Source organism: Vitis riparia, chromosome 7 (assembly GCF_004353265.1).
Source record: "Vitis riparia cultivar Riparia Gloire de Montpellier isolate 1030 chromosome 7, EGFV_Vit.rip_1.0, whole genome shotgun sequence".
NCBI classification, from domain to species: domain Eukaryota; kingdom Viridiplantae; phylum Streptophyta; class Magnoliopsida; order Vitales; family Vitaceae; genus Vitis; species Vitis riparia.
Window position 1 is genome coordinate 11,106,542 of NC_048437.1, and position 12,182 is coordinate 11,118,723.

Consider the following 12,182-nt stretch of genomic DNA (forward strand, 5'->3'; position numbering starts at 1 on the left):
TGGGTTGAACCTTACCCATTTAATGTTCATGCAAGTAGTGGGCCATAGAGGGGGGAGCTTTTGGATCAATTGAATAAAAAAAAACCTAGCATGTTTTTTGTCAAATAATAGTTGATCGGTTCATAAAAAATTGGATAGTTCGATAGTCCAATGGTTCAAACGGTTCATAGAAAATTTAACTTTAAAATTTAAATCTTTTTATTTTATTTTATTTTTATAAAAATAAACCCGGTCGGCTTCAATTCTACAGCACTGGGAAGAGTCGACTCAAATCTCAAAGCCAACACCCATCCAACGGCCTGCAAAAAAAAAAACTCACCGCCAAACCACTTCCCGCGCTTCCTCCCTTCACTTCTCGAAGAACTCCGAAGAAGAGAAAAAGGTGAGTATCGGAGAAAACCATGTGTGGAAGAGCTCGCTGTACTCTCAGACTAGACAACATCGCCCGAGCATGCAACCTCAATACCCTCCCAACTCAGAATATCCAAATGGACCGGTAGAACAAAACCCTAACTCTCCAAATCGCAGCTTTTCGATTGACGGTCCATTCAGTAAAATCGATGTGTGTTTTTATTTTTTTATTTTGTAAATATTTTTTTCAGGTATCGGCCGTCGTATAATGTGTCACCGGGGGCGAATCTGCCAGTGGTTCGAAGAGGGGGCGGGACTGAGGGCGAAGAGGCCATTGTTCATTGCATGAAGTGGGGACTTGTTCCTAGCTTCACTAAGAAATCTGAGAAACCTGATCATTACAAGATGGTATGACCTTTTTCTCTTTGGTTAATTTTTTGAATTTTTTTATTTATGTTGATTGAATTGGTGTTGTGTAAAGTGGAAATGCTGAGTTTCGATTATAGAAAGTATTTATGGACAGAGGAGAAAAAGGCAGTTAATCAATATCAAGGGAAATAAAATATTATGAGAGTTATCTTTCAATGAACAGTTGTTGCATAAAGTGGAAAGTTAGCTCAAAATTTATCTTAAAAAGTTATTTTAAATTTTATGTACTCTCAAAATTTAGAGGACGATCCAATTTTATTTGTCTTGATGAATTGGTGTTATTTGAGATGGAAGTTTTGGATCATAGAAGGTATAAATAAAGGGGCAAAGAAAAATGAAGGGAGAATTATGCTTTGGGGTGTGGAAAGAGGTGAGGTGTAATTGGGTAAAGGATACAAAACCTTTTAAATTGGTAGAAAGTTAAGACAAACTACCATTCGTTTACTTTATTTTATTTTGTTATTTTTTCAATTCTCTTTTTTTACTTATTTATTGTTATTTATCTTTTCATTTTACTCTTTATTATTATTATTAAAAATACTATTTTAATTTAATGTTATTATTTGAATTTTTTTAGTATTTTCTTAACATAATCATGAGATATGTAATATATATTTAAAATTTTAATATTATTCATTATTATATTTAATATTAGTATTATTATTTGATGTATTTTTACTGATAATTACTTATTGTTAAAAACATATGACTAATATTTATATTAATATTTTAATACTAAAATTAATAATAATAATAATAATAATAATAATAATAATAATAATAATAATAATAATAATAATATGATGATGAAATAACTACAAAACAGAACAAAAGAAATGAGAAAAAAATTACAAAAAGCAATTTTGGCATCTTTTGATGGTTAAATGGTCAAGAATCCTTAAGAACAATTTAAGTAGAACTTTCATGTTGTGGGGTGAAATGTCAACCTTCGATATCCTTTTTACCAATTATATAAATCAGAAGACCCTAAATCATAATTCTTCCAAAAAAGAAAAAAAAAAAAACGAAGAAATCTTTTTTTTTTAAAAAAAGAAAATCTTTTTTGGTTTAATTGAGAAAAAAATTATTTAAAAGCTAGGATCTTTGTGGAAGGTATAAAGTAAAATAAACTATAATTAAGATTATTTAGAACGTTATATTTTTCAAATTCTTGGAGAAATAAATTTGAGAGAGAATGTGAGAAAATTTTGTTATGTATGAATTTATTTTTTATTTTCCTTCTTAACTTTTTTCTTTTCTTTTATTTTTTCCTTCTATTTTCTTTCCTTTGGACTTCCACTCAAAATTTTCGAAACCCAACCATGGCTTTGGTATTATATATCAAATTAATTGCAATATTTCCATTTGAATAGCTTTTTGTTTACCTAAACCACATCAGATAAGAGGAGCCTTTTTTTTTTTTTTTTCCCTCTGATGCTGTTGTTTTAGGCGTTAATTTGTGCTAAATTAGTAATTAGTTAGTAGGCCAATTCGGTTTATTCAAATAAAGTGGCATGCTTCCAACATCTCAATATGTTAATCATGATTGAGTTGGTCTTTTTCAAGTACATGTTTGCAATATGTTTTGGCACTACATTTTTTTTTGTTGCATTGCTGTTAATGTTATTTGAATTAAAATTTGGTGTATATTTTGGTAGCTGTGGTAGTGCTGCATCATTCAAATCTGAAATATCCTTTTCTTGATCTATTCTACTTTGTGTAAATTACTGCTTTTTTAAACACTATTATTTCAGACATTAGGATCAAAAAGTTAGAACGATTAATTCATGGGCATTGAAATTAGTGTCTTGATGACTGATCATTAATATGCCTTTTTAGCTGGCCTAGAATGACTTGATAAACCTTATACACCTATCTTATTTGAAATCACTTGTTTTGATCTCTGCACTCTGATGTCAAATTGTATATTAGCATTATGACATCTGTTCAGTATTCCAAATCTGATAGTGTATATATCTTGGATGAATTGATGTTTCTTTACCTACAAATTTGCTGTATGATAGTATTGAATTCCACAAGTTCAAATATCCTATTGGTTCCCTTATGCCCCTTTCAATTTTGTAGGCACACCACTGTTCAAATATCCTATTTGTTCACTTATACCACTTTCATTTTAGGTGCATCCTCATAAGGGTCTGCCTTCTTTTGACTAATCTAACATTGATGCTAATTTTTTTTCTATCTTTTGAACTAATGACACATTTTATTTACATGGCAATTACATTTTGTTTCTATGATTATATAACTATGAAATGCTTTACTTTTAGATTACTGTCAGTCTGTAAGATCTTGCAGTTTCATTGTAGGAAGCCATTAACAACTTGATCTATGTTGCAAATTACAGTTCAATGCTCGGTCTGAGTCAGTATGTGAAAAGGCTTCTTTTCGGCGTTTAGTTCCTAAGAACCGGTGCCTTGTGGCGGTAGAAGGGTATGTTTAGCACAATGGTATAATGGAGTTATGTGCTGGTTCTCTGTGTTGCTGTTCTCCAACTTCCTAATATCTAATTTATTTGTTTATTTTTTTCATTCTTTTACAATGAAAGTGTTTTGATTTGATGCTCTTCTATCTCTCTGGAACAATCCAGTTATCATTATTTTTCTTTGTATCATCTTTTAAATTTTAGAAGTTGATGCCAATCAATTCTACCTAGTTCAAACAGGTTGTTGTTTTATTTGATTTCTGTAAAGGCCATTTCCGTGTTGGTCCATTCTTTAATCGAATGTTGAAGTCCTGTCAATCAATGGGACTGTTACCTTTGTATCATATGGATATGTCTGTGCACACCAGGGGATACCTTATGTAAGAATTTTGTCCCTGAGGTGCACTGTGTTGTTTTCTGGGCCATTTTTGCAAAGATCAAAGTAGAAGAGAGGTACATTTGAGTGGTAGTTTGTTATGTAGAATATGTTTGTGATTTGAAGGACACAAATGTTGATCTTCACACTCCATACCTTGCGCCAAGCTGAGATGTAGTTTGTTTTGTTGGTTGTAGAACATGTTAGTGATTTGAATGATTTTCTCTAATGTTGATCTTTAAACTTCATATCACTCCTACTAGACCATGGAAAATTTTTAGCATGAAATTTGTCTTAAGTGTATCCAAGATCATTAGGAACTTGGTTTTTGTCTACGTTGTGTGGTTTAAAGGTATTCAAAAAGATTGTTGCCTTTCTTTCTGTCAGAAAACTTCCAATGCATGATATTTTGCTAAGTTTTTAAGGCTAGGTGCATGTGTTCATATTCGATTCATTCTTATCAGAAAGGGTGAATCACAGGTTGGAGGGATTTACTTTAGTTGTTTTGCTGGTGAGAGGCTGAAACAATGGGACTTGATATTGGCACAAGCCAATTGCATATAGCAGCTTTCTTAACAATTTAACAGTTCAACTGGAAAGCACCTATTTGAGGCCACTAATGACCAATCATACTTCACAAATTTTTTAACATCTTTTTTGTACCTTAACTAGGGAGTCACAATGCTTAATTCAATTACTTCATACAGAATATAAGGACATGCAATGAGATTACTGGGAAATTTGTGTACCAATCATGCTAAATAGAAAAAGTTAGCAGATAAGCAACATGAGTATTTGGGGATTTGGTTATAGTCAAATTTTTTGAGGATGTTGGACAGACTTGTACCAACAGATATCAGTCTTTTAACTTTGGGGGGTTAAGTTATTCCTACTTGTAGCTTAGTATTCTTGTTCATCTTCTGTTTTGGTCACTTACCCTTCTAGGGCTACTTCCTATTTTTTCTTTGTTACTCTATTTGGGTTGTACTTTAGTTTATTTATTAGTTTAGCCATATAATAAAAAAGGTGTGGGTGTTCTTACCCTTGCTTTAGTTGACACATGACAATTTAAAAATGGTATATAATTTCTTGCATTGTAGATTTTGTCAATCTATAAGTTGTGCTCTTTTTTCTTATCAGGATTTGGGGTCATATCCCTCTCATTTGTAGAATATGGAACCCAACTTTAGTAGAGATGTCTTGAATGTCCATTTGAGAAATTCAGGCTTTCTTTTGATTTTTTTTCCTACTCCTTTTGCTTCTTTTGTATTCAAAAAGCAATCCTGATGATGGAAATTGTTCTTCCTTTTTTTCTCTATAGTGCAAGTTACATATTATTTTGATGCTAGAATTACATAGGAGTATCTTCTTATCTTCTATGAATTGCTTCCAACCTTTTATTTATGGTAGTTTTGCCTCATATCATGCCTTGCTCTACTCCATACATTTTTGCTGGGCCATCCAGGGTAAACAGAGAGTTTATACTTTAATGCCTTCTAGTCAGAAGTGTTTTCAACATTGAAATCATATGCATTCCAGAAGGAGAAAAGGCTATTTATTTATTTATTTTTCAACGTTATTCCTTGAAATACCATTTGAGATGAATATCTTGCTTTGAAAAGTTTGTGTTTTCTGGCTGTATATTACATTTGTTTCCTCCTCAGTTATATAACAAGAATTAAATGTATTTTTCAGATTCTATGAGTGGAAAAAGGATGGCTCAAAAAAGCAACCTTACTACATTCATCTGAAGGATGGACGACCTCTTGTTTTTGCTGCTCTTTTTGATTCATGGGCAAATTCTGAAGGTAAGTCACCATTTTTGCATTACTTTTAGTAGTAGTATGTGTCAGTAGTTTCTACTAAAATCTGCTTCTGTATTTTATGTTCATCTTTTTAGCTGCTCATATTCCCAGTTGCTGATTCTCATTTATGTTAGCTGTTCCACTTTTATTCATTCAAGTCTTGGTGATGATATGTTGTTAATGTGAGAAAAATCTGAAATTTGGTTTTGAACGAAAGGTAATATCATTTGCTGTTAATCTTCATTTGTTTTCTTTGCTTATTTTTATGTCTATTATGTGTTATTCAATACCAACAGTTCTTTGAAAGTGGATAGCTAATTCTTTTGATTAATTTGTTGCCATGTGACTAACACATACTTCCCACAGGAGAGATTCTCTATACTTGTACAATCCTGACGATTTCTTCATCATCTGCCTTACAATGGTTGCATGGTGAGTCATGTTTGTTTTGTTTTTCCATATAGCCTTCTGTAGTTAATTTTACCTGTCTGATAAATTTTATATGCTATGTTGCATTATCATTTTAACACATCTACAAGAGATCTGTTCACATGAATCACATCTATTGCAAAATGACTGGTATTATAGGGAGGGAAGTAAAAAAGTTAAGTATGAAACTCTTCAAATTTTTTAGGTCTAATTGCAAATAATTGAATGTATCCCAACTTTTGGATATATTATTCTCTTCCATCTAGAATCTGCACAATAAAGCTTTCACAATCCGTTCAATTCTTGCAGCAACATATAGACTTGGGTTTACATTTTGGGCTTTCATATGTGAGACAACAAATGAAACTAACCGTTTGGCTAGTTTTTAGTCATATTTTTCTTGGCCTGGGAGATTTCAAGTGGCTTTAAGATTACATGTAAGGCTGCAAAGGCAAACCTGAAGGTAATCTATGGTTGATGCAACTTTACTACATATAATTTTTCTTTTTCTCCAAAATAACTGGAGGTGGTCACATATGCAATGCTGTGAGTAACTTTTACTCCACAGCATTTGGGGTATATGTCAGTGGAAGAAAGAGCTAAAACTGTCATTCTTGAAAGAGCTAGGAGGTTGGAAGCAGTTGTTTAAATTTGAAAAATAATTTTTAAAAGTAAATAGAACTTAGTAGATAGGAAAAACCTGGAGAAGCATTACTTAATCCTTGAGAAGGCTTGGTATAATTCTCATCACTATCGGAATTCAACGTATGAACAATTTATCACTCAATAACTAATGATCCTAACTACCTCATTTTAAAAGTTTTGTAATATATGGCTCCTTGATAGCATTTCATACCTATTCTGAAAAAAATTATTATGAAAGAGAGAAACAATTAATGGGTAAAGTTGTGAGTACTTGTCAAATCCCTGGAAAGATTCACCTTTTACATTCCTAAGATAAATGATTATTGTGGAGTTCCAGTTCCAGGCTCAGCGAGTTGTTTCTCCTCTTTTGCTTCTGCAATCCACACATGCATGTGGTTTCCTACTGCTTTACTTGTTCCTCACACCTTCATCAAGTTTCCATGTGCCATGTCATTGTCATCATATTCCATGATCCTATTGCCAGTTCTTGCTTGGTAGCTAATTCCTGATTATATTATATTATTATTATTTAATGATGAATGATCCCTGTTAACAATCTACGTTTAAAAAAGGGATTGCATTATTTTGTTAGTCCATGAGTATCTGAAGCTTCTATATGCCTCTGACTATTGCTTTTAAGAAGCAGCATGTTACAAGATGTTTCTTCTTTTGTTAAAGCTTGATTATCTGTTCATTCGATTTTATATCGGTCTTGAGGAAACATTAACTACCGAAGTAAACACAAGAATTTCTGCATTAATGTGTGATCAAACCCAACTGCTGTGTTGTTAGAACTCAGTGTCTCCATAATAGTCTTACAACTGATAGAAGATCACAAATGTTCAATTGTGTAACGTATGTGATTGACATAGTGATGTAATTGATGATTTATGACTGCCATGTTCAAACTAATACTCACTTTTGTCAATTTGTAAAACTATTAACTCAATCTTCCAAAATTTGGATTAATATAGACAGTAGGAATAGGATTCATGCTACAACCTGAAGGTTGGAGTAAGTTACCTCTGATTGGGAATGAAGAAATATTTTTCTTTAAGATAGGGATTGTATGGTATTATATTGGTTCTTTAAACTAGAAATAGTATGATAATTATATTGATTTCTAGACGCAGAGGCATTTTACGGGGTTCGCTTATTGAAGTTTTCACTTCCTATTTATCTCATAAGAGTGGGGAAGCACAAGATATTTATTTCATCACACCTGCATAATACCATTGGTCTGAGTGTCATCAACCTTATAGAAATTTGAGCGGTTATGTAACCATCTTGTTATCATTCTTTCCACAGACAGGATGCCTGTTATTTTGGGTGACAAGGAGTCGACTGATGCGTGGCTAAATGGTTCTTCATCTTCCCAATTTAATACGGTCCTCAAACCATATGAAGATCCAGATTTGGTAAAAGCTTTCTGAACATCTACTGCATTATTATAACTAAATATTATAAATTTGAATGTCTCGGCCTTTATTTTACTCTCCAGGTATGGTACCCAGTGACACAGGCAATGGGCAAGCCATCTTTCGAGGGACCAGAGTGCATCAAGGAGGTGCAGAAACTTTATTTTTCCTTTCAAGATAGTTTAATATTCTTTTGAGTCCACTTGGATCACACAAGTCAGAGTTAATTTGACAAATATGAAAATCTAGATAGCTGATAATATCAGGAGAGTTGCTTGCATAATGCTCCAAATGAATCCCGACTCTTCTCTCATATCCATGCACGTCAGGACACTAAATAAAAAAAAAATTAGGACTCTGAATGTGGCAAGGAGGGCATCATCTAGAAGTTGATGAACCAGTTTCAATGCATTATTGCAACATGAGATTGATGGGCAAAGTGTATAAATGGAGTTCAAAAAATCAAACTCCTAGATATGTACCAGCACCCGACACCTGCACCTGCACACAAGTCGAAGCAACATAGAATGACAATATTTCACTTAGTCCCTTCTTACTCTTAACAATGCATGTGGTTCAATTGCTTTATCTTGTTACCACTTCAATGGGTCTGTAAAGAAAATGTGAAACCATAACTGCACGAAATTTTTCCATAATTATATTTTTAAAGTATAGCGTACCTTGATTCACTTTGCAAGAGGCCACATATGCTGATGACTCACCATGTTCTGCAGATTCAGTTAAAGAACGAGCAGAGGCCCATCTCAAAGTTTTTCTCAACAAAGGGAATAAAAAATGAACAAGGTTTGTCTAATGAACCCGTCAAGTCAAATCTGCCACAAAGCTTGAAAGAAGAACCCTCCATCGAGAACAGCACAGGACTTCCATCCTCTACTGTTAAAGGTGACCATGATTCAACATGTAGTCGTTCAGTTCCTCAGGAGGAGTCTACATGGTTCACAAATCTGCCAAAGAGCTTGAAACAGGAACCTGAAACAGAAGACGAAACAGGACTTCCATTTCCAGGTGACCATGATTCAAAATGTGATGAAGAAGCTACAAAGCTCCCCATAAAGCGGGACTTCGAGGAGTTCTCTGCTGATTCAAAACCAAACACTGACACAGTTGAGAAGCCAAGTCCTGTGACAAAGAAGGGAAAACTTAATAAGAATGCAGGTGACAAACAACCAACACTGTTTTCTTACTTCGGAAAAAGCTAGAGCAGTATGATATGGACTACTTGTTTCTTGCAAGACTATATGTGATATGGACTTTTTGTTGAGACTAGGACACCTTTTTGTAAATGAAACCTTGTTTTTGTTGGATCATGTTAACTCAAATGTCTAAATGTGAATTCTTTTAACTCTTTCATTATTCAAAAGTTATTTTATTTTTAATTCTATATTGTTTTATCACATCAATTAGTGATTTTTAATTTTGATAGCTTAATTTGAAGAATTAAAATTCATAATCAAAACTTTATATCAAGTGACAGTATTTACTTGAACATTTGAAAGTGGATGGAAATGAGCCTCTGCGCCATAGCTTAGTTGGGCACGAGGACCACAGAATTGGATTTTTACATTCGAAGTTGTTTAAATATTGCAATTTGGAGATTGTCAATTTGTCATGCACCTTATAACTTCGATTTAAATAAGAAAGAAAAATGCTAAATCATATGAATTTTTCATCGATTTGTTTCGACAGATGGATAATACATAATTTTATTTATTTTTACTGTACTCATTCAAATCATAGGGAATAGTGGGGGTCGAAGAAAGGGAAGAGACCAACAATAAGCCTCCAATAACCTTCCACTGGAAACCATCTCCACAATGACCCTCTTGAGCATCCTGAGGGGCCTCACCACCACCACCCCCCACTGCACCACCGGCCGGGCAGCAATGCTGAACCCTCTTCGACGATTCCCGAGCCTTATCGTGCCACCCTTTCGTCGCCTCGGTCGGCGTCTTGGCCTGCAAAACCCTACCAAAACAGTAGAGTTCGAGAGGAAAGATATGGACAATGCAGCTCTAGACTTGATGAGCATTGTTGAAGCTAGTGTTCCAGTTTGGTGTGTGTCGCTTGCTTTAGTGTTGGGCTTGTGACTTGGTTTATATTGTGATGGGTGATAGAGTTAATAATGATGGGCGTAATGAGAGCAATTATAACAAAGAATGATGGGTATGGAATGACAATGGAAGTGTAGGAATAAAATATGGGCATTGGAAGGGACTTTGATCCTCTTTACTTCTTTTGAGGGTGGTGGTTGTCATGATTGAAAGAGATGGGCTTTTTCTCTTCATATGCGTATGAGATTAAACAAGCTTAGGAAGTGGGATGTGGGGTCTCATAATGCTTTCTCAAAGGATGGGAAGAAAGTTTAGGGATTATTTGAATGCAACAAAGAGGGGGTTTTTTTTTTTTTTAAATAAATATATTTTGTAGAGAGAATTATTTTTATTTGGAGATATTTGTTTTTGAAATGTAACATAAAAAAGTAAACATTGAAAAAGAGTAGAAGGAAATTAAAAAAAGTTAAGATAAATGAAAAAACAAGCTTAAATAAAAATTGCACCCTTTTAATTTTTTTATTTTTATATGAATAATTGAAATTAAATAATTTCTTTTCTTTTTAATAAAAAAATTAAATAAGAGAAGTTGATTTTTTTTTTCTTTTTTGTTCCTTAAGATTCAAGCAAAGCCCTAGTAATGAATATATTTTGTTCTAGAGTGTGTCATTTCAAAGAGTTTGGGCAAATCAAGTTGAGGAAAAGACTTAAACCAAGATCATTACTTCTGCTTTAGTTCTACTCGTGCAACTCTGCAAAGGGGTTTGCCAATTATTTTAAGATAACTATCTACTTTGATTAATTGATGGGCTTCTTGAGTTGGGCCCATTTCTTACCTTTACTTTGAATCACTTATCTCTACTTCCCTCTTCAAAATTTTAATTAATTCACAAGGTCCCATCCCAATTTCAATTCTATCTCTTGCATTGATGAACCAAATTATTGCTGCTTTGATACCAAGTGTCCAAGAGCTTATGAACATACATTGCACTAATTAAAGCATATTAGGTTTTTTCTACTACTAAAGAGACAATTCTTGGTTTTATATCAATAATAATAATGTTTAATTAAAAGTGGACATCATTTTTTTTTATTTTTATAATCATTTCATTGCTTTCTCTTATTAGGAAATATTTTAAATTTCTATTTCATAAACATTTCTTTTGATAAAGATTGTAATCTAGATTATTTTATTTCATATTTGTGAGCTCAATAATTATATCCATATTTTCAATTATTTATGATAAGGTAAGAGAAAACTTATGACTTTGTGGATGGAGGGGGATTCGAACTATGGTATTTCTATTAATACTTTAGTTTTTAAGACTGACCCTTTCAACCACTCAAACATCCATCCCTTTTGTGTTTCGTCTACCTTATCTATGTGTGCGCTGACAAGTAAAGGCTTCTCTATTTATGTGATTCGCTACACTTGCTTGTGCCTATTTGTAGACTCTATTGCTTGCCAATTAATGAAGCCTTTTTGGTAGTGCGAATTGCTATGCTTCGCTTGTTTCTATATGATAATATGCACCTTGGTTGTTGCGCTCCCTATAGATAATAACAAGAGAGTGAAGAACAAATAATCCTAAAAAAGAGCGATTGAATCATTCTTTATAGTATAATAAAATAATTCTCTCATATTTATATATGTATACATAATTAGCTAAATCACGTTAAAACCTTCTGTATTTTTTTTCTTTTTTTACGATTTTGATGTTTTATATTAATACATAATATTAAATTACACTTTTACTAATGACAAAGTGATAAATCCTATGCTTTTATATCATAGCCTTATTTATTTATGTATAAATCTTTTTTGTATTACTTTATTTCAATGATTAAGATGTAACAATACAAAAATTGATAGAATCTTTAAAAACTATCTTCTTGTAAACTTCTTTCATCATTAGCAATATACAATATGATTGATTTCTATTTTTTCAAGGAGTATACAATATGATTGATTTTTTTTTTTTTTAATAAAGAATCTACTTTCACATTTTTCTTCTTTCCATCATCATTTATCATACCCACTGAGATGACAAAAATATGTTAGAAGAAGCTAGAAAAGAAGAGGTCGTGAAGAACAGTAACAACCTTACATCTCATCCTCTTCAAAATTAGAGAGGACGACTAGCACCACTTCAAACCCATGAGTTGAAGGTGTTAACTAAAAGCTAATATATCAACTCAAGTAAGCATTTTGGC

At 32.8% G+C, this 12,182-nt stretch overlaps 2 protein-coding genes across 2 annotated transcripts; one reads left to right on the top strand and one right to left on the bottom strand.

The window, feature by feature from the left end:
- Positions 1-260: 260 nt before the first annotated feature.
- Positions 261-9,293, top strand: LOC117917512 (abasic site processing protein YobE). The gene is made up of 8 exons (XM_034833809.1): positions 261-496; positions 603-759; positions 3,146-3,231; positions 5,295-5,407; positions 5,771-5,836; positions 7,787-7,896; positions 7,980-8,045; positions 8,631-9,293. The coding sequence occupies exons 1-8, from the start codon at positions 402-404 to the stop codon at positions 9,114-9,116; spliced, it is 1,179 nt and encodes a 392-aa protein (XP_034689700.1). The 5' UTR covers positions 261-401; the 3' UTR covers positions 9,117-9,293.
- Positions 9,294-9,563: 270 nt separating this feature from the next.
- LOC117919373 lies at positions 9,564-9,946 on the bottom strand. Its single transcript, XM_034836555.1, has one exon. It carries the CDS (start codon positions 9,944-9,946, stop codon positions 9,644-9,646), a length of 303 nt encoding a protein of 100 aa, XP_034692446.1. The 3' UTR covers positions 9,564-9,643.
- Between the last annotated feature and the right edge of the window lie 2,236 nt (positions 9,947-12,182).

Coding starts and splice junctions, on each gene's coding strand:
- LOC117917512 (XM_034833809.1), top strand. CDS start 402: ATGTGTGGAAGAGCTCGCTGTACTCTCAGACTAGACAACATCGCCCGA. Junction 497..602: donor CAGAATATCCAAATGGACCG/GTAGAACAAAAC, acceptor TATTTTTTTCAG/GTATCGGCCGTCGTATAATG. Junction 5,408..5,770: donor TTCATGGGCAAATTCTGAAG/GTAAGTCACCAT, acceptor TACTTCCCACAG/GAGAGATTCTCTATACTTGT.
- LOC117919373 (XM_034836555.1), bottom strand. CDS start 9,946: ATGCTCATCAAGTCTAGAGCTGCATTGTCCATATCTTTCCTCTCGAAC.